The 20,720-nt window shown below is 44.1% G+C and overlaps 7 protein-coding genes across 7 annotated transcripts; 5 read left to right on the plus strand and 2 right to left on the minus strand.

The window, feature by feature from the left end:
- Nucleotides 1-3,991: 3,991 nt before the first annotated feature.
- Nucleotides 3,992-5,828, minus strand: PEX2_080680 (uncharacterized protein; the record flags this gene model as incomplete). The annotated part of the gene is made up of 7 exons (XM_016745338.1): nt 3,992-4,447; nt 4,516-4,554; nt 4,604-5,165; nt 5,227-5,401; nt 5,457-5,577; nt 5,628-5,673; nt 5,740-5,828. 7 exons carry the CDS (start codon nt 5,826-5,828, stop codon nt 3,992-3,994), a joined length of 1,488 nt encoding a protein of 495 aa, XP_016602097.1.
- Nucleotides 5,829-6,367: 539 nt separating this feature from the next.
- Nucleotides 6,368-7,607, plus strand: PEX2_080690 (aspartate-semialdehyde dehydrogenase family protein; the record flags this gene model as incomplete). The annotated part of the gene is made up of 3 exons (XM_016745339.1): nt 6,368-6,398; nt 6,452-6,709; nt 6,802-7,607. The coding sequence occupies 3 exons, from the start codon at nt 6,368-6,370 to the stop codon at nt 7,605-7,607; spliced, it is 1,095 nt and encodes a 364-aa protein (XP_016602098.1).
- Nucleotides 7,608-8,444: 837 nt separating this feature from the next.
- Nucleotides 8,445-9,548, minus strand: PEX2_080700 (GPR1/FUN34/yaaH; the record flags this gene model as incomplete). Its single annotated transcript, XM_016745340.1, has 6 exons — nt 8,445-8,603; nt 8,678-8,772; nt 8,946-9,068; nt 9,135-9,235; nt 9,311-9,400; nt 9,460-9,548. The coding sequence occupies 6 exons, from the start codon at nt 9,546-9,548 to the stop codon at nt 8,445-8,447; spliced, it is 657 nt and encodes a 218-aa protein (XP_016602099.1).
- A 604-nt stretch (nt 9,549-10,152) lies between these two features.
- On the plus strand, nt 10,153-12,239 carry PEX2_080710 (Aspartate kinase, monofunctional class; the record flags this gene model as incomplete). The annotated part of the gene is made up of 6 exons (XM_016745341.1): nt 10,153-10,545; nt 10,771-10,948; nt 11,018-11,241; nt 11,309-11,749; nt 11,811-11,883; nt 12,112-12,239. 6 exons carry the CDS (start codon nt 10,153-10,155, stop codon nt 12,237-12,239), a joined length of 1,437 nt encoding a protein of 478 aa, XP_016602100.1.
- Nucleotides 12,240-14,617: 2,378 nt separating this feature from the next.
- Nucleotides 14,618-16,702, plus strand: PEX2_080720 (aromatic amino acid ammonia-lyase; the record flags this gene model as incomplete). Its single annotated transcript, XM_016745342.1, has 1 exon — nt 14,618-16,702. The coding sequence occupies one exon, from the start codon at nt 14,618-14,620 to the stop codon at nt 16,700-16,702; it is 2,085 nt and encodes a 694-aa protein (XP_016602101.1).
- A 1,202-nt stretch (nt 16,703-17,904) lies between these two features.
- On the plus strand, nt 17,905-19,157 carry PEX2_080730 (uncharacterized protein; the record flags this gene model as incomplete). Its single annotated transcript, XM_016745343.1, has 2 exons — nt 17,905-17,976; nt 18,036-19,157. 2 exons carry the CDS (start codon nt 17,905-17,907, stop codon nt 19,155-19,157), a joined length of 1,194 nt encoding a protein of 397 aa, XP_016602102.1.
- Nucleotides 19,158-19,532: 375 nt separating this feature from the next.
- Nucleotides 19,533-20,719, plus strand: PEX2_080740 (electron transfer flavoprotein subunit alpha/FixB family protein; the record flags this gene model as incomplete). The annotated part of the gene is made up of 3 exons (XM_016745344.1): nt 19,533-19,838; nt 19,916-20,084; nt 20,142-20,719. The coding sequence occupies 3 exons, from the start codon at nt 19,533-19,535 to the stop codon at nt 20,717-20,719; spliced, it is 1,053 nt and encodes a 350-aa protein (XP_016602103.1).
- Nucleotide 20,720: the final 1 nt, after the last annotated feature.

A 20,720-nucleotide genomic window follows, 5' to 3' on the forward strand; every position in this document is an offset into this window, starting at 1 on the left:
AATTTTCTAACTTAATATTATAATAATATAGTAATATTTGATAAACAAACTAGAACAGCTATAAAAAACAGTAATTTATTTAAATAACTTAGCATTGTTATAAACGCCAAGACCTATCTTTTATACAAAAATAGATTCAAATGGGTTATTATTAGGTTATTAGGTTTAACCCATTAGGTTTTAGGTTAGGTTAGGTTATAGAGGGCGGAACCTAAAACCCAATGGGTTAGGTTTTAGGTCAGAGACTCCGACCCAAAATGGGTTCTGCCGAAGTCTAATATAATTAGTTAAAATATATGATCTAGAGCCTATACTATTAACCTAGTAGCTATTAACAGAGGTGATACCTTAGGGTAAGGTATAAAGAGCTATTTATTAGTAAAGTCTAAGAAATAAATTAGCTATAAAGATAACTATTAGATAATAGGAACAATACAGGTATATATTATCCAAACCTTTTATAAGTAGGTATTATACTTATTTAATTTCGTCTAAATTCCTCAAGCTCTTTTCAAAATTATAAGACTTATAACTAAGCTATATAACTATATACTAGACAGAAATCTGATTTTCAGACTTACTACCTATAAGATTACTATACTAAAGCTATAAGATACCTTACCAGGTCTATAGGCAGAAGTCTTTAAATTTAGTTAATAGATAAATAGGAAACACAGGCATCATAGTATAGTATAATCAGTAAGTAAATTAACAAAATAAATAAATAATAACTATAATAAAAATAGTAAGGTTATACTATAAATAAAAATAATATTTTTATTAATTAACAGCCGGTTTAGGCGCTACAGTGCCGAGATTCTTTATAAATCCACCCTTAAACAAGGATATAGCCTGGTTAAACGGATCACTATTTAACTTAGTAGCTAGCTTCAGCCCCGCTGCTATAAATACTTATTTAAAATCATACTTAATATCCTCGAAATCCTTAAGACCAGCACTAACATAGATTAAATCAGGGGTAACTCCTCCCTTAATCTTTTCCTCATCGGGTAGCTGCTAGTAGGTTATAACCTAAGGGTAGATAATAAGCGTTTTAGCATTACTAACATTAGCTAAGTAACTACAAAGCTTTAGATTATTAACAACTATACAGATTTCCTCAATTATTCCAGCCTATAAAACTAGTTAGTTATCCTTATAACTCGAGTACCTAAGGGCAGGATAAGCAAAAAGAGAATAATTAAACTTACTATACCGAAGGTAAGGATACCTCCACCACTATTAGGCATAACTTCCTTTACGTACTCATAGTCCAAATACGATTTTAGCCCGGGGTAAAGGACCTAGTTAACCGAAGGATAGGCTTTAAGCCACTCAGCCAAAGCCAGTATAGTTTCATAATAACGTTTTCCGCGCAGGGAGAGAGTCTCTAAACCCTACAGGAACAACCATACATTAAATAGGCTTATACATAGACCTAAATCGCGTATACTATCCATTCGTAACTTGGCAGACAGGGCTTTATATCCATATACTTCCCAAAATCGCATCCTATAGTACCCATCTACTAGCTCCGTAAAACCAGGGAATTTACCAGATACAGACCAATTAAAGTAGCCACTATCAATAACAATACCACCCATACTAGTTCTATACCCGCCAATCCATTTAGTATAACTATAGGTCACAATATCAGCGCCTAGTACAAGGGGCCGGGATAGGTAGCCGCCTATACCAAATATATTATCAACAATCAATAGGATACCATACTTATACGTAACAGCGCTAATAGCTACAATATCTAGTATACTATATTTTAGATTAGAGATAGTCTCAATATAGACTGCCCGAGTATTCTTATCAATTACCGCGTCGATATCAGTCGGGTTATTACCATACACCCATTTAACATCAATATTAAATTTCTTTATATAGACCCAAAACTAGTTATAGGTACCGCTATACAGCTAGCTAGTACTAATAAAGTTTTAGCCGGGCGAGTAGCAATTAGTAATAGCTATAAACTATACTAGGTTAGCTTAGGTCGCATTCTCTTTCCTCCCCCTTTCTTTCCCCTTTATTTAATATTATTTTTAAAATAATACAGTAATATATATTATTAGATAAAGGGGTATAAGGATCTAAAATTTACCTAGGTAGTATAACTAGAGGTAGTAGCAACAGCACCAACTCTACCTTCCAACATCAACATTCTCTACTTAAAAACGGAATTCGTAGGGTTACCTATATAGGTATATACATAGCCCTCTTTAGACTAGGCGAACTTACTAGCGCTATCAGTAGTATTAGAAAAGTTATATACTGTCGTCTGATATAATGGTACAGTACAGGACCCATTAACAGGGTCCAGCTCCTAGCCACCGTAGAGCGATAGGGTCGTCCAACCAGGGGGTCTAAATAAAATTTAATCAGTTCTTAAGCACTCTCCTATATAAAAATTTAAAAGCGAAAAAAAGCTTACTTTTTAACATTTTTAAGTGATCCGGAGATAGGCATTAAGGCAGAGAGAGGTCTTTCAAAAGGGGAGATTAGGAATAACAATAGAGCTAGTATCTTAATAGGAAAGCTAGTTATTAAGTTATATTAAATAGGTTTCTTTTTACCTACACTTATAATGATTTATATTACTAGATATAAAGTTATCTTTACGACAATACCCAGCTAACTCTATACAAAGCTCGATAACTCAGCATCGTTATCTCAGAATTAATAGGCGTCTACCAAAACACAAACGAATCTAGAGTCGCCGTTTATCAAATACCGGCTTTAGACATTAGATTTAACCCCCGCTCATAATACCTTAGTCTGTGGCCGTTTAGGAAAGAACCCCATTTATTCCTAATAACAGTTTTAGGTATTTCTCTTATTAAATATAGAATTAAATACTAGAAGAATATTTATTTCACATTCTTCGGCTATTTTCCCACTACATCTACCTAACAGTTTTAACAAGCAAACTCCGGGGTAATAAGGGACCTTATATATACCTACTTACTAATAATCTAAATATAGCTTTAGCGCTAAGATACAAATTAGGAAAGAGAGAAAAAAAAAATAGGATAAACACAGATATATAGAGTAAGAAAGACAACAGAATATAAATCCAGATTAAATTAATTTCCTAAGGCTATAATCATTATTAAAAGATAGTATATAAATCTTATAAACAAGAATATTACTCTACTTCCATAAACTCCGAGTATCTCCTACTCCATTTCGTACCTCATTTATATAAAACTCTATTCATACTACCCCCGACTTCACTAATTATTACCTTTTATCCCTCAATCATCGAATTAGAAGACTAGGTCATCATTTTTATTTAATCTAAAACCCCAACCAATAAGATTCCTATCCACAAGATTATAAGTTATTTTATATACCTCTCATACCCACAAGTACTTCGAAGGCGATAGAATAGTTCTCGAGAGCCCCAACAACAGATTATAGGCCCTGTTACAGCTAGATATATAGTTATTCGATCATCAGACTAGCTATCGAATACTTTAGGTATATAATTTCTGCTCTATAGCGGATCATCAGCATCGAATAACTACTCTATATTACACAACATACAAAAGAAGGCATGGTACGAGGCAGAGTCATTCTAATTATTAAATTTTTAAATACTAAAGGGCTAGACACATCAATATAGTCAAAGGGGGTTAGATACAGGAGCCGTTCAAAGCACCGGGCGATATTCAATACAGATTTAAGACAAATCTTAGCAGACTCCTGGTTACCAAGCTCGAGAAGTCCCCTAATAGCTTAGCTTTTATCTAATAATAGTGACAACAATATATTTAATATACGGCGCAGTAAGCGCATACCTTCCGGGGGTAAGCCGACGGACAAGGTAGAGGCGGTTAACAGAGAGCACAAGCATACCAGAGATTTCACTAGTTCTGAACCCTCTTTATTCTAGGGCGATAGCATTAGATCGCAGTACTTTTGCGAGAATAATAGGAGGTCGAAAAAGGCGCTGTATCGATGTAATTTGATCCTTACGCTAAAGCGTTATATCAGCAAAGATGCCTTCCAACCCCTCAAGAGGAAAGCTAGTGTCGACCAACCTATTCACCTTGATACGTCCGATCAATTTCAAGCAGTCTGCAACTACGGACTCTTCTAAATCGAGCAAGCTCGTACCCGGATGTTGCGGAAGATATTCGTCGGCCTTCGTAGCTAGCAACTTTATCTCATTGTCAAGCTCGCGGTTACGTTCCAATTTGGACTGTAGACCTATCCCAGTCTTTAGAGCCTTGTCTAATTCAATCACGGCCATGGTTGCGGACATGATAGCTCGTTGGGTATCGATAAAGAAGGGCCATGTCTGATATTCAGAGCGTCGGTAAGATTCGGCTAAAGAAGGAAAATCGGTCGGAGTGATGCCTACATTCAAATCTGCACGAATCGTGGGATATTGGGTAGTAAACCTCGCATCTTCCATAGATATCGTTGGTTCCTTGGTCATATTTAATTAGCTGCGACCAGAAATAGAAGAGAGAGGCATAGAGAGAGCTGGCGACCTACAGTGACGCTGACAATCGATCCCTGACATACACAGATGTACTGTTGTTCGGTGTTAGCCGCGAGATTTATCCCGAGTTTGGGAACTTACTGTCATCCACCAAGCTCGGCGTCGGGATTCTGTATATTCATCTGATTTCTCCGGTTCACTATGCAGGGACATATCCATGGCTGCCATGAGGGCCTGTCCGGCTCGCTGACGCATTCTTCTGATGTTCCCTCGTTGTGCGTATTCATAAACGCTCAATATAGAAAGGGCTATGACACTCTCCAAATCGACCGGAACATGTGGGTGAAAGGGGGTGCGCAAATATGCATCCGGAGCATCGGAAAGGCCCTGCGCAGGCGATGTCGAGGACGCCGGTAATTCAGTTTCGATGTTGACGCTTTCCAGCGCTGACTGAGCCAGACATTCCGCATGCTTCCGGCGAAATACAACAGCATCTGCGCTAAGGGGATCACCGTTGTTTGGATAGGGAATTAGCGATAGTATCGCTGAAATGCTGAGACTGAGAGACGAAGAAGGCTCGTAATCAGCATCGTTCAAATATTGTTCATCTTCAGAAATGACAATGGGACGATCCGTTGGTGTTAATTCTGGAGGAGGAAGTATTGGGAAGTATGGATGAATGTAGATATAGTATGCATCTAGTCTAATAGAAAATATTAAATCTTTGTCGGACATATGGCCAGCACACGATCGCGTAAACTTACATGTCACGGTCACTTTGGTACGCCCGCACTATTGGTGACATAGGCCGAGATGGTTGAAAGTCAGACATGATAGCATCTTCCCCAAGTTGAAAGATGCTATCAAAAATAAAATCGCTATCCTGGACATTATCCTCAAGTTTTCGAAGTCCGGCTCCTGGTTCAACGTATTGTTCGACTATGACTATGAAATCTATTAGCCGCACATATCTTCTTCCGTTCAGGATACTTACGTGGTCGAGTCTGTTTTCCCTCACAGTTCTTCTGTATACCCCTTTGCGTGTACTGGCTGCCCGTTCGAGCGCCTCCGCGTCTACTGGGGATATACGCACATTCTTGGCCCTTTCTTAGGCACTGGGAATTGATTAGTTATGAAAATTATGTGCTAATTTAGGGAGACGTACATTTGTGCATACTTCTTTGCCGTCGCATCGTGTCCGTGAGCGTCTACTTCACCGGGAAGTCAGCCTCCTAACAATACTCCATACCGGCTGACACCTAAGGGTACAAACATACCAAGCGAGGCAGGCCAATTTGACCGGTCGCGTAATTGGTCTTTTTCCAACATCCCTCCGTTCCAGGTTCTCGGAAGTTCGTTTGTCCATCGGGCTTCAAGGAGCGGGTCTGACACTTGTTGTTTCAATATAGAGAAGAGTACCCCGTAGCTATTGTGGGTTCAGTCGGGGGAGGGTGTTATCCTTCTTCTGAGGGATCCCGGGATTCGCGGGATTGCCAAATCCCGGCTCTCGCTTATCAGTGACATGGTGTTTGACGATCTCTAAGCCGCGGAGACAGTGAGTTGTGGAGATAAGTAGGTTGCGGAGATAGTGGGCTAGTGGGTAAAGCGATAACATAAGGTTTGTTCTAAGGTTCCACCATTCACCATTCCAAGTTTGAGATATAACTTGGGCCAATCGACTAAACCAAGCGCAAAAACGCTATATATCAGCACAGGAAAAAACTCTCAGCGTATGAGAACAGATTTGGCGTACGACTTTTCGATACGAACGCTGGTCCAGTTGCTCTAATTTAACAGTAATATTCGAATATCGTTCCTTGTCGCCTGATTCTGCGCTTACATTACCTAGCGCCTTCACTCGACATTTGAGTATCTTTACTATACAAGGAATCATAGGGATTCGCTATGTCACCTCCAATTGCAAAAAGGAAGTGTGGTAGGTTGAAACTTTTGAAGAATCACGTATTGACCCATCGCTAATTATACAAGGTGTTCTTGGTGCAACAGGTTCTGTGGGCCAACGATTCATTCTGCTCCTCGCGAATCACCCGTTCCTCGTGCTCCACAAAGTCGGAGCTTCATCTCGCTCCTCTGGCAAGAAGTACAAAGATGCAGTTAGATGGAAGCAAGCGACCCCCATGTCGAAGGGACTGGGCGAACTCATCGTCCAAGACTGCAGAGCTACAGATTTCAGCGATTGTGACCTGGTATTCTCCGGTTTAGACAGCGACATTGCCGGGGACATCGGTACGCGTTCCCTTTTTGTTTATTCTTGAACTTTGTTTTTTTTCTTAAAGGCCTACAATCCACCAGGTGTTCATTCGCTAATTACTACCCAGAGATGGAATTTGTGAAGGCTGAAATTCCGATTTTCTCGAACGCAAAAAACTACCGCAGGCATCCACTTGTTCCACTTGTGGTTCCAACCGTTAATCCGTCACACTTGGACATAATCCCGCACCAGCGCAAGGAGTTCGGTTTGAAAAAGGGCTTCTTAGTGTGCAACTCAAACTGTGCGGTGATTGGAATTGTCATCCCGTTCGCCGCTCTGCAATCTAAGTATGGCCTTGTTGACGAAATCGAAGTCTTCACCGAACAGGCTATCTCGGGGGCTGGTTACCCCGGTGTCCCTTCTATGGATATTGTGGATAATGTTGTCCCATTTATTAGCGGCGAGGAAGATAAGCTCGAGAACGAGGCGCAGAAGATCCTTGGTTCCATAAATGATGATGCCAGCGCCTTCCAAGAGCAAAGCGGTCTCCGGGTTGGTGCCACTTGCACCCGGGTTGGGGTTACGGACGGCCATCTGGCATTTGTATCGCTACGCTTCAAGAACCGACCACCACCAACTGCTATACAAGTGAAGAAGGCGTTACAAGAGTACCGATCTGAGGCCCAGAAATTAAATGCTCACTCGGCTCCAGAACAGACAATCATAGTCTTCGATGAGCCTGATAGACCACAGCCGAGACTGGACCGCAACTTATCTAACGGCTACGCAGTTAGCGTGGGCCGAGTCCGAAATGGTGCTCAGGGCGGCCACTTTGATATTCGTTTCGCATGCCTATCACACAATACAGTAATTGGTGCTGCCGGTTCATCTATCTTGAATGCTGAAATTGCTGCAATCAAGGGATACCTCTAAATAATCTAGAGAGGGCGAAAAGAAGTTTCATTGCCGTGAATATTCTTTCGTAAATTTATAAGGGGTTTGGAATTCTATAGGTCTCTTCCAGGCTTTCTCTGTTTCTCTGTTGTCTTGATCCCATCATTTACCATTGTGAATATCCCGAATCAAATGATCCTCTTTCACTTATCATGTTAGCCCCTGACGAGCCTTTATGACGGGCTTACGGGGTGGGTACCTTGGAAGCAACAGGCTATTTCATCTCATGTATCACCTAATAGTTACTTGGTCAATGTCTCATATTTGATACACGTACTTTACGTGCTGCACAAAAGCCTATCCAGATATTTGCCTAAGCAATCCCCCATCTTCTAGAAAGATCATCAACGTGAATTTTCTTTTCTTGCAAACCTAAAATCTAAGGTTACTGGTGAGCTAGATAATGATAAAGAAGATGAAATCTTATTGCTTAATAGTACCGACCTTTCATCAAAGCTGTAAGCGAATTACTCAAAATACAGAATAAAACTGAGAAAGAACCTCACAAAATATGTACCTCACAATATTTCCAATATTTACAATGTTTGCGGAACCCGAAAGAATCTGAGAGCCGAACCTGACAGGTTCTCAGAACCCTAGAGTCAAATCGCGGTTCCGAAGCCTGAGACTACTATCCCATGATATTCATACTATGGGTTTAAATTGTTATTCGCACACTAAACTAAAAAAGCCTCTTGAATTTCAAATCGAATTTCAAATCGTTCTTCCTATCGTAGTCAGTGTCATTGGCACCGGTACTTTTGGACCATCCTCTCCGGTATGATCTCACATCATCTGTTCCGAAAACAGATTCAATCAGGCCGAAGCGTCAGAGTCGAGTCTTTCTTTCTTTGTGAGGAAGCCGCCGAGGTCACCCAAGGGGAATGTAAATGGGAATCCCACTGAGCTTAGGGTGATCGCGAGGAGGATATACCATGCTGCAATGCCCGCGACAAACAGAAAAGCACCGCCAGCCTAATATTAATAATAAAGAAATTAGATCAAGCTTAAATTTGGTCGGTCAATGGACCATAAGTCTCTCTGCTTACCGTTTGAAGATTCGAGGCAACACTGGCGTTTCCCAGGGCAAGCTCCCAAAAGGCACCTGACAGGAGCGCAAAGGATATGGTGAGACTGAGCTCCACTATAGCAAGCGCAATATGTACTTTCAATGAGCCCAAGAAACAAATGAGAGAGAAAATGCCCATGAACAAGAGTAGAAATGCTAGAAATCCTCATCAGCAACAACACTCACTATTGGCCGCCCTTCCCACTTGATGAAAAAGGCGTGGAAAGAAAATCAGGGACGATGCTCACCAAAAGTAGCATTAAATCCAGCCACTTCAAGTCCCTTTGAGGGGTCCGAAGCATCGGGCGAGTAGGCCCCGTACGCTCCAAAGAAGGGCTGAAGCGTCGCACCGTAGGAATACCACCACCCACCTGCTCACGCCGAAACGATAAGTTTGCCATTTATTCATGAGCATAAATTCACACATTTTCACTTACCGTAGCCGCAGAACAAAATGAATGGGAATGTATTTCCCAAAATAAATTCAAGAAACCCACCCAGCATCATGAGCAGCCCACCCATGAAAAAATAAGCACCCCTGCACCCAAGAATTGGTCAGATCTTCAAACAACAATGGTAACAAGAGAGGACCAGTGTAATGAGATAAACTTACGTCGACGCAGCGCCATTACCACCAGCTCCTCTCCATCCCATGAGATCGCAACCCAAAGTCGATACACTTATCGCGAGGCCTAGCACCGAACTTTTATATAATTGTCAATGGTTCTTGGGAGGCTTTTATGGCAATTCTAGACAACTCACATTGGTGTTGGATTAGCAAAGGACTTGCTGAGGTTGTACGTGACCTCTAATGGCCGCGCTGAATTTCCAGAGAGAGTGGATTTGCACATGTTGATCGGATATTGTATTAAGTTGGCCGGTCCAAAATTGTGCAATTTTGTCGGTCAATTTAAATTCGTTACGTTCCTTATTTTGGGGACAAAGAGGCTTGATGTTGGAACAAGTCCTTTGCATATGTGTAGCATTGCTCGCTCGTATCAGCATATCAGACACATCGGACCTATCATCCCATGAGGACTACCAGCACTTGAGATTATCAAAACAATGTACGCTTATTGTTTTCCATCATTGATAACCTGGCCCAGAGGCCGATTGTCCGCTTTACCTAGTGACCCCCTAGTTCAAAGACCGATCGGGCTTCGGCCTCTGCAGTTCGGGGATGGCAAAAACGATGCAGATAAGAGTAGCAAACAACATAATCTAGAAGGAGTACGGGGTATGGGATTTGGAATTCATAAAAAAGAAATCACTTCATGTTTTCCATATCTTAGAACTTAGAAGGGTGAACATAAGGTTCAAATTCTTGATAAGAAGCCTTCCTCAGCTGGATCTTGTTCTTTTCTTGTTGTCCTTCAAGTGATATAGGTTATCTGATAATTTGAAGACCTCACCATCTCCCAATAACGACTAAACAGTGGCCTTCGCCGAACCAAAATGACCATTCATCCTGCCCCAAAGGAGTGGATTGTCCAGAAATACGGTGGCACCAGCCTTGGAAAACTTCTGGACAAGGTTTGTGGGGCGATTATTCCTGCCTATCTTGAAAACTACAATGTCGCCGTCATCTGCTCCGCATTATCCGGCACCACCAAGGCCAACGGCACGACAAGTTTGCTACTCGAGTGTCTTCGATATGCAGAGGTAGTCGGCGTGGAATCAATCAGCCATATAAATGCGATGATTGATAAAGTTCGCGATGCCCATCTGGATAAATTGCAGACACTCCGGGCCTATTCCAGTGACACAAATGACTTGCTGCTAAGTGAGAGCATAGTAAATATGGTCAGCGACTGCGAAGAAGTTCGTAAATTTCTTCTTGCGGCACAGGTATGTCTATTTTTGAAACAGGAATGGTCATCTCACTAGTCTTTGTACTTCGTGCTGATTGTTTCCTGTGCACTCCAGATCGTGGGAGATCTGTCGCCGCGCTCCAAAGATAAGGTGCTCGCGCTAGGAGAGAAATTAGCGTGTAGAACCGTGGCGGCTACACTAAGCATCAAAGTACATGCGTCATCTAAGATTGAAATTATATTTATTAATTTTTAGTAATAGGGAGGCATTCCTGCTCGAGTCATCAACCTCGACAACATTGTTGCAGAAGAGTTTGGTGGATCTCTGCCAAATCAAACAGCTGAATTTGAACGCCTCGGAGTACGATTCTATCATAGACTCGGGCAGAGGATTGCGTCAATGGTATCCAGATCTACAGATGCGGTGCCTATCATCACTGGTATGAGGACTCCCCCAACTAATGCATATAAGTAGTACATTTCCAACTGACTGTGTCACCCGGATCTAGGCTTTTTTGGTGTCATGCCTAATTCACTCCTCCAGTGTGTTGGTCGGGGGTATTCTGACCTCTGTGGTGCAATGTGTGCGGCAGGTCTGGCTGCCGCAGAATACCAGATTTGGAAGGAAGTCGACGGAATATTTACTGCGGATCCCTCAAAAGTGCCATCAGCACGAGTGCTGACGACTGTTACTGCGGAAGAGGTTTCAGAACTGACCTTTTTTGGTAGTGAGGTAAGATGTCCAACACTTAAACTAGCTCATAACATGAGTTCTAACCCCAGACCATCTATTCTCACAGGTGATCCATCCTCTAACCATGCAACAGCTATACGAGTCGGAGATTGTCTTACAATTAAAAAACGTACTGAATCCCTGCGGGTCGGGGACCGTTATCTATCCATCCGGTCCAGAGGCAGACCACCAGCCAACGAAGACAGTGCAGGGGAAGTCGACAGATGTGGGTTTTATGCTTTCCAACGGATACCATGGGCAGTCTCGGAGCAGACGATGCCCAACCGCTATCACCAGCAAAGAAGGCCTCATTCTCGTCAACGTTACAGGTAGCCGGGCCATAAAGACGCAGGGGTTCTTGGCTTCTGTCTTTTTAGAGCTTGAACGGACTGGCCTTCTTCCGGATTTGGTCACCACAAGTGAGCGAAACGTCAGCCTTGCGATACAGGCATCGAATGGCATTTTCAACCGCAATAGACTAGTACTGAATTTGCAGAAATTTGGATGTGTAAGTAGCGTTCCTTCCTGCTCCCTACAGGAAATCGATCTTGGCTCATTGTTGAAAACAGGTTTCGATATTGGAAAACATGAACATCGTTTCTGTTATTGGCCAGCAAATGCGCAATATGGTCGGAACTGCAAGTAAGTCTTGTCTACCATAGCTTAAATAATCTCAAGAAAGCAGTCAACTCACAAGAATCAAAATCAAGACGAGATCTTCGAGGCTCTCGCATCAGCAAAAATCAATATTTACCTAATAAGTCAGGGAGCAAGTGAGATAAATATTTCGTGCGTGCTTTTTAATCCACCTTATAGTTATCTATTCTCCAGCCACAGCTAACATTGCTCTACGTGCTATTAATAGGTTAGTTGTCAAGGCTGACGACGCCATACAGGCAATGAATGTCATTCATGCGCGGGCACTACAGGTTCCAACTCATCTCGAACAGGAGAATACCTTCATTAAAGGTGAGACTTTATTTTCCACGTCGTATTGACTCACTCTCTGAATTAACCTCGTGTTGACTACCATTAGGGCCCTGGTTATATTAAACATTTGGATTTTTACTTGGGTGTAATGTTTGTCTTTTAATCTTCCCAATCAAGAACACCATCATTCTGTTCTTTCATTATGAAAATTTTGTAATCGAGCAGCGCGTTTTTCTATTCTATTCAGCATAAGCGTGGGGTTTTTAGCTCATCTCGATGCAATACCCCTTGCTACAATCTATCACAGCGTGGAGAAAACAGGGCTTCCCGTCCGCTTAACCGTACTAAGCCCAGTATTCTACATCTCATGGTTGGAATGTTATTGAAAAGTAGATTCATTTAATTATCACCTGGCTTCTCTGCCATGATTTGTGCTCTATAATCTTCTTTCACACATTACCAACTACATACGACCATAGGGTGTGGAAAACAGGGCTTCCCGTCCGCTCAGCCGTACTTAAGCCAGCGAATCCTCACTGTTGTATGTTTTTTTTTGTTTTTGTTTTTCTTCGCTTGTGTCGCTTTACTCCGTACAAGTGGCTATAATAGGATAGGCCTCCAGATTGAACACTTCTGGGGATAAAGCCTTGAAATAACCAGCGATGAAGAATTGTCGTTGCTTAAATACATGGAATACGTAGGTGGGCTTAGCTTATCTAGAGAGAGATAGCTAACAATCATCAGAAATCACCATGTTAAATGTCAATATCAGTACATAGTTTACATCCTAGCTTCTGCGACAATATCATCTTTTAAATAACCATGAAGTTAAACATCCCCTCTCAACAGACCTCTCCTATCACAGTCATTTCTATTTTTCCCAATACGTCAAGTTTTTAAGCAAGCTAAAAGACAGTATATTTAGGAAATGAATATGTCCGTGTACCTTTTATCGGATTAAATGACCTTATAGAGAGAGTAGCTGCACTCTTTAGGAATCCATACGCCATTAGTTATATTGAAGAGGAATTAAGAATAATATCCGTGCAATTTTCAATTTCATCATTTCATAGTATAGTTATACTAGTTAAAGTAAATATTTACCCCTTACATCGCCCCACCAAATATGGGCTTATTCAGGTTGTCTTATTTTCAAGTTTCTGAGAGACCACTCATCGGCAGGCGCGGGTTTTAATTAACGAAGCAAAACCTAAAGAATAATCGACAATTCCAGCTTCGCGCATATTTAACATTGAATACTGATGTTATATGTTGTATTATCCTCACAGCCTTGTCGTCTTCATTGGACTCTTTTAATTTTTGATAGATCTTGATTAGCGATCTTGATCAAAAAGGTATGCGCCTATTTCAGCTAAATTCGGCAATACAATTAATCTGGATGGATGTGTTTTACATACTCCGTAGATTAGTGCCTATACTGGTTTAAGGTTTTCAATGTACGTGTTCCAGCTAAGCAGGGATTCGGCCAGTTTGGGGTACTGATACAGGCGGCGAAGTCGCCACGCGGAAATTTGGGTAGTCTTGGTCAAGATTGACATACTGCTTTTCCTAGGGTCAATTCTCAAGCCATCCAAGACCTAAAGTAGTAGGGCTCGTGGTAGTACGATTACACACCGGTGGACCCGCGGACCTAGATATCATAGATAATTGCCTAAATAGGTAGGGTTCATTCCCGGGGTCCAGGCACCCCGGCACTCAACTATGACATCAGGTAGATCGTACGTAGGTACATAATCGTTTTCAGGAGTAATAACCAATAGGGCCAGAATCCCAGGTGGCACACTTCGTCCCACGCCTGTAGTGCCGATCAGTTGAGTACCCAGTTAAAGTTCAAATACAGCACTCATAGTACAAGAATTTGACTAACTGCACACCTCTAACCCATTTAGGCCTAATGCATCTTTATGAAGTTAGTTACGGTATAGTATGGTAAATTCAAACACGTGATATAATATACCCCCTAAATTTTAGAGATAAACCCCTAAGTTAACGTTATCACGTGTCTTATGTGTAATATCATACCGTGTTTAATTACATGCCCAAAATGTTAAGGTGCGCTATACCTAAAAAGGACTAAAGGTGTGCAGTAGTTGGCATTTCTCGTAGTACAATTCATGCAAGTATAATAGATTCACAACAGATATATTTTCACTCGGGGGGAAGCTGACAAGGTCAGGCTCTTTGCATATTCAGTTGCCACTATCAATAATTTTGTTTTTGATCCGTACAATAGGTAGCGAATACACTACCTATATATATCTTTCTCTTTTCCTTCTTCTTTTGCATTGCGCTATCGAAATTTCCTATTCTCGTTTGAATCATTAGTATCGAGCAGACAATAGCACAACACCCAGACCTAAGGCATTATCTGCTTTGCTATCTTTAAATTATCATGACCGTGACAAGACACGGGCAATCGGCCCATATGAGCGCAACACTTCAACTCTTAGGACTCGTGCGTGATTTGAGGAACAAGAAGCAAAACATTGTTCTCAACGGCAAGAACCTCGACATTGCTTCCATCGTGGCCGTCGCTCGTCATGGAGTTAAGCCCACTATTAGCACGGACGAGCTGCTCGCCAAGCGGCTTGAGACCTCCGTCGACACTCTAGCCGATGTCATTTCTCGTAAATGTGTGATCTACGGCGTCAACACTGGTTTTGGTGGCAGTGCTGACACAAGAACCAACGAACTCATCGACCTACAGACTCATCTGCTCCAATTTATCCAAAGCGGAATCATCACTGCCGCTGACAAGGATCCAGGTAGTAACTCAGAGAGGGAATCATCCCACGTCATGCCTCTTCCCTGGGTTCGAGCCACCATCGTTGCTCGAGCGAATCAGAATCTCAGGGGTCACAGTGCCATCCGAAAGTGCGTGCTCAAGAGCCTGATTGACCTACTGCACAACGGCATTACTCCCCTAATTCCAATTAGGGGTACCATTTCTGCATCTGGAGATCTTATGCCTATGGCTTATATTGCTGGAGCAATCATGGGCAACCCAGATGTCTTTGTCCAGATGGGCAAGGGCGCACAAGCCATAGTGATGCCTTCGTCTGAGGCCTTGGAGCTGAGCGGGCTTTTCCCGTCAGGACTCGGCCCGAAGGAGGGACTTGGGCTAATCAATGGAACTGCTCCTTCCGTGGCGTTGGCAAGCTTGGCATTGTATGACACGCAGCAGCTTGCGCTGTTGTCTCAAATGTTGACGGCTTTCGCTTCCGAGTGTTTAGCCGGAAATGTAGAGTGGGCTCATCCCTTTATTCATGCCACTCGACCCCACGCTGGCCAGATTGAGGTGACAAGCAATATCCGGCGCTTCCTGAAGGGCTCCAAGTTTGTTGTTGGCTTGGAGTCACAAAAGGCATCGGGCGACGGACTCTGCCAAGATCGATATTCGACACGAACAGCGCCTCAATGGATTGGACCTTATGTTGAAGACCTTCTGTTAGCGCAACATCAGCTGGAAGTGGAGCTCAACTCCACATCAGATAACCCCCTGGTGGACACAAGCAAGCAAGACGATGGTTCTAGCGGAAAAGTGTACTCCGGTGGAAATTTTCAAGCAGCTGCCGTCACGTCGGCTATGGATAAGGCTCGTTTGGCGATTCAGATGATAGGACGAATGCTTTGGTCCCAGGTCACTGAGATGATCAACCCTGCTACAAATAATGGACTCGAGGCTAACCTTAATGCCACCGCACAAGAGAACTTCACTATGAAGGGAATTGACATCAACATGTCAGCATACATGTCTGAGTTGGCAGCCCTGGCACATCCAGTCTCTGCTCATGTCATGTCAGCCGAGATGCATAATCAGGGTATCAACTCTCTGGCGCTGATTTCAGCTCGACGCACTCTGGAGGCTGCAGATCTATTGGCACATATGAGTGCCTGTCATATCTATGTCTCATGCCAGGGTGTCGAGATCCGGGCAAACCATGAACGATTCCTTTTGAAACTCCGCACCAAGATGGAGGACTCCACCGCAAGCGGAGCTTTGTATGGACTCGGATTGAAGGGTTCGCAGATTGAGACACTATCCGCGTCACTCCTCCCCATTGTCCAGTCGAGCTGGTACCGCGCAAACTCCAATACTTGGAAAGACCGTGTCTTGTCTGTAGTTGATGCCGTTATGTTGTCGGTCAACGTATTTGTGGCCACTAACAACCCGGATTGCTCAGTTTCAACAATCATTGCCTTCAAGAAGCATTTTCGGGGTGTTGTGTCCAGCACAGCAGAGGAAATGTTTTATCCCGGTCCGACTATTTCCCCTGAGGAGGTTACCACACAGCTTGGCAGGGGGACTGCACAAATCTATACATGGGTGCGCTCGAAGTTGAACATCCCGATGAACTGTGGCCTCCAAGACGATCCGCTGTATAACGCCCAGCAGGGCCTTCCCACAAAGGGCAAAAGGAGTATTGGAAGCTTGGTAAGCATGGTATATGAGAGATTGCTTAAGGGTGAAATGATGGGTACAATTCTAGAGGGCTGGATGCAGGACTAGACACATTATACATCAAGAGATTTGGGAGTATTTAAAGGAATGTAAAGAGTTATAAAAGCACTGAGTACCCCCGATGCATGCCCAATGGTGCATTGTAATAAGACACTTCCACGAATGGTATTTCAATAGTCAAATATTTCCCTCGAGATTATGGCGTCGAATGATGGGATCAAATCAATTATAAAAACATGTATTTAGATTATTCTACTACAAAGTATGGAACAGAGGGTTGCGATCTTTGGACATGGGAGGACAGAATGTCACATTGCTAAATTCTACGAACCTTGTGTTCCAAAAAATGGATGTAAAATAACCTAAGCAGGAGACTGGAAGGCAGTTGCTAGTATGGCATTCTCGAAACTTGCTAGGTCAGGGAGGTCAGATGGGTAAACAATCCTTACTTAACTATATTGCTCTGCCCTTTATCTCACTATCAAATATTTCACACTTGATAGTTTTGTCCTACGCATGACCTGACACATACGACCATAGGGTGTGGAAAACAGGGCTTCCCGTCCGCTCAGCCGTACTTAAGCCACACGCCGGTGAGTTAGTAGTTGGGTGGGTGACCACCAGCGAATCCTCACTGTTGTATGTTGTATATTTTTGCTATTTTGCTGTTCTAGATCAGCCGCGTTTGCGGTGTGATGTTTTTTATGTGGTCTTTTTAGACGTATGTGAAGGAGGTAAAAAAAAGCATACTTTGTGCAAGCGACTTTTCTATGTATAACCCGTGATACAAAAAAGTGTAATAGATACTGATCGAGTCGATGGATGCTTATTTTTGCTTTAGTGCAGAATGTCTGGTGCTCATGGCATTTTTCTATCACGATGTCACTTTTTAATTTTAGCCTTTTAGACATCAAGGTATTTTTTTACGAGCTACGCATTACCCATTTCTATATGAGATATCCTTACACACTGAATAAGCGAACGAGGTCAACCTGTCCTCAATTTGTATGTCTAGATTTGTACTTTGGACGTACAACATGTATACAAAGCCAATGATAAGATGATGTTCGAGCCTATCAAAATCCCACGCAAATACACATGTAGATAACGGTGCGATAGAGGCCTTAGGCAGCAACTGGGGTCTGGACTGCCAAGCACGGATGAACTGCCACCGCCTTCCGAATTTTTTTTGAGTCCCGATATGATTGCAAAAAAATTGGAGATGTTCATCGAGTGTACAACTTGCTAAAATGGGCTCCCCTACTACTCAACTCACCTCGAAGGTGACATCGGGCTCCCCTTACCAGCTTGATAAGCCCCAGGTTAGTACCAATGACTGCCCGGATCAAATTTCGCAAAGTACTTATCTTAATTCAACCAGGCCCTCAAAGCTTCCACCGCGCTGCTGAAGCACATCAAGTCTACTCAGCAGGAACAGGAGAAGACCAACACTAAGAAGACTCTTATTGGCGACGATGACTCCGATGATGAGGATAGCGCGACCAAGAACGAAGCCATCTGGCTCGTTCTCACCACCAAGCAGCACGTCGTGGACAAGAACCGCCTGAAGCCCGGCAAGATCAGCATCCCTCACTCTCTCAACACATCTCCTTCCCTCAGTATTTGTTTGATTACTGCCGACCCTCAGCGTGGCGTTAAAGATATCATTGCCGACCCATCCTTCCCCCAGGGCCTTTCCTCCCGCATCGAGAAGGTCATTGGTTTCTCTAAACTTAAGGCCCGCTACCAGAGCTTCGAGAGCCGTCGCCAATTGTTTGCCGAGCACGATGTCTTCCTGGCTGATGACCGTGTCGCTATGCGCCTGGTGCAGACCCTCGGAAAGATCTTCTACAAGTCTAGCAAGCGCCCAATTCCCATCCGTATCGCCGAGATCGAGAAGGTGGATGGCAAGCGGGTCAAGAAGGACACCAAGAAGAACAACTCTTCCGCCAAGGAAGAGAAGAACGCCTCTTTCGCCTCTCCTCTTATTGTCGCCAAGGAGATCGAGCGTACCTTGAACTGCGCCGCTGTGCAGCTCGCACCATCCACCACCGCTGCCGTCCGGGTCGGCTCGTCCAAGTTCACAGCCGAGCAGCTGTCTGAGAATATTGCCGCTGTTGTCAACGGTCTGACCGATAAGTTTGTCGCAAAGGGCTGGAGAAACATCAAGGCTCTTCACATCAAGGGTGCCAACACCATGGCCCTGCCTATTTGGCTCGCTGATGAGTTGTGGGTGGAGGATGCTAATGTGCTGGAAGCCGCCCCTGAGACCGAAGCTATCAAGGACTCCAAGAAGCGCAAGTCCGCTGGAGACAGCAAGCTGCTCGAGGAGAAGAAGACCAAGAAGACCAAGTCCGCAGAGGATGAGGAGGAGGCTGCATCCGTGGCCGCACGGAAAGAGAAGCTCCAGCAGCTCAAGGCTCAGGCTCTCGAGGATGGTGACACAAGCAAGCCCGTCGCAACGAAGACTGGTGGTAAGAAGAAGAGAAAGTCGACTTCATGATGGTTATAGCTCTTAATGTTTTCTGCATGTAAAGGTATTTCTGGCGTACAAAATATCACGTGTCTATTGTTCCGACCTTTTATATTGTGCCAGTATTCAAAATCAATCTAACTGTAGACAAACTAAACCAGCGCGATACAACATACCAGAGTAATAGATAAGATTAAATCCTTTCCAATGCCGTCGCATGCATCATTTTGAAGAATAATCAGGCTATATGATCACCGCATTAACCGAGTCCGACCTCGGGAGCTAGTCTTGGCATCCCGACGATAACCACCGAAAGTCAGATCACCGTGAATCGCCGAGCTTCAATCTTGCTCTTCTCCCCACGCCTGGAAGAACAACGCCAAATCATTCCACCAAGTTGTCATTATGATTCCGATCGCTAGGCACTCTGTCCTGCGGGCTGCCCGCTCTCAGCTCCAACCCACCCGGAAGCTGAGCCAGCCCGCTTCTTCGGCGCTCGCCCGCCTCCTCTCGACCCTCGCCGTTCTCGAGCAGCGCAATGGCAAGCTGGAATCTTCGTCTTTGTCCGCAATTGCGGCTGCACAGAAGCTTGGTGGCTCAGTAACGGGCTTCATTGCTGGCTCCGGTGTCAAGGGCACCTCCGCTGCCGAGGCTGCTAAGATTAAGGGCGTTGAGAAGGTGCTAGCCGTGGACAATGACGCATACGAGAAGGTATACACTCCAAAATCCTCCGAGATAAATTTCTATAGAAGGAGCTTTAACTAACAATTGGATTTGTTCCACGATAGGGTCTCCCCGAAAACTATGCCCCTCTTCTCGTCGAGAACATTAAGAAGGGCGAATTCACCCACGTTGTTGCAGGCCACTCTGCTTTCGGAAAGAGCCTGCTGCCCCGCGTGGCTGCTCTCTTGGATGTGCAGCAAATCTCGGACATCACCGGCATCGAGAGCGAGGACAGTATGTGAAACCTCGGAATAAATTTGACATGTGATCCGGCTACTGACCATAACCCAGCTTTCGTCCGCCCCATCTACGCCGGCAACGCGATTCTGACCGTCCAGTCCACCGACAACGTCAAGGTGATCACAGTGCGAGGTACCGCCTTCCAGGACGTTGAGACCGAGGGCGGCTCTGCCGAGGTCGTTGACGGAGCGGACCCCAACGTTCCTGCGACGACCGAGTGGGTGTCCGAGGAATTGGCCAAGTCAGAGCGTCCGGAACTTGCCACAGCCACCCGTGTCGTGTCTGGAGGCCGTGGCTTGAAGTCGAAGGAGGACTTTGACCGCATCATGCTTCCTCTGGCGGATTCCCTTGGCGCTGCTATCGGTGCTTCGCGTGCTGCCGTTGACAGTGGCTTCGCCGATAACAGTCTTCAGGTTGGTCAGACTGGTAAGAACGTTGCTCCTCAGCTTTACCTCTGCGCCGGTATCTCTGGTGCTATCCAGCACTTGGCTGGTATGAAAGACAGCAAGGTCATTGCTGCTATCAACAAAGATCCCGAGGCCCCCATCTTCCAGATTGCTGATGTTGGCCTCGTCGGTGACCTGTTTGATAAGGTGCCCGAGCTGACCGAGAAGCTCAAGAGCGCCTAAT

This window comes from Penicillium expansum, assembly GCF_000769745.1.
Source record: "Penicillium expansum strain MD-8 chromosome Unknown contig271, whole genome shotgun sequence".
Lineage (NCBI taxonomy): Eukaryota > Fungi > Ascomycota > Eurotiomycetes > Eurotiales > Aspergillaceae > Penicillium > Penicillium expansum.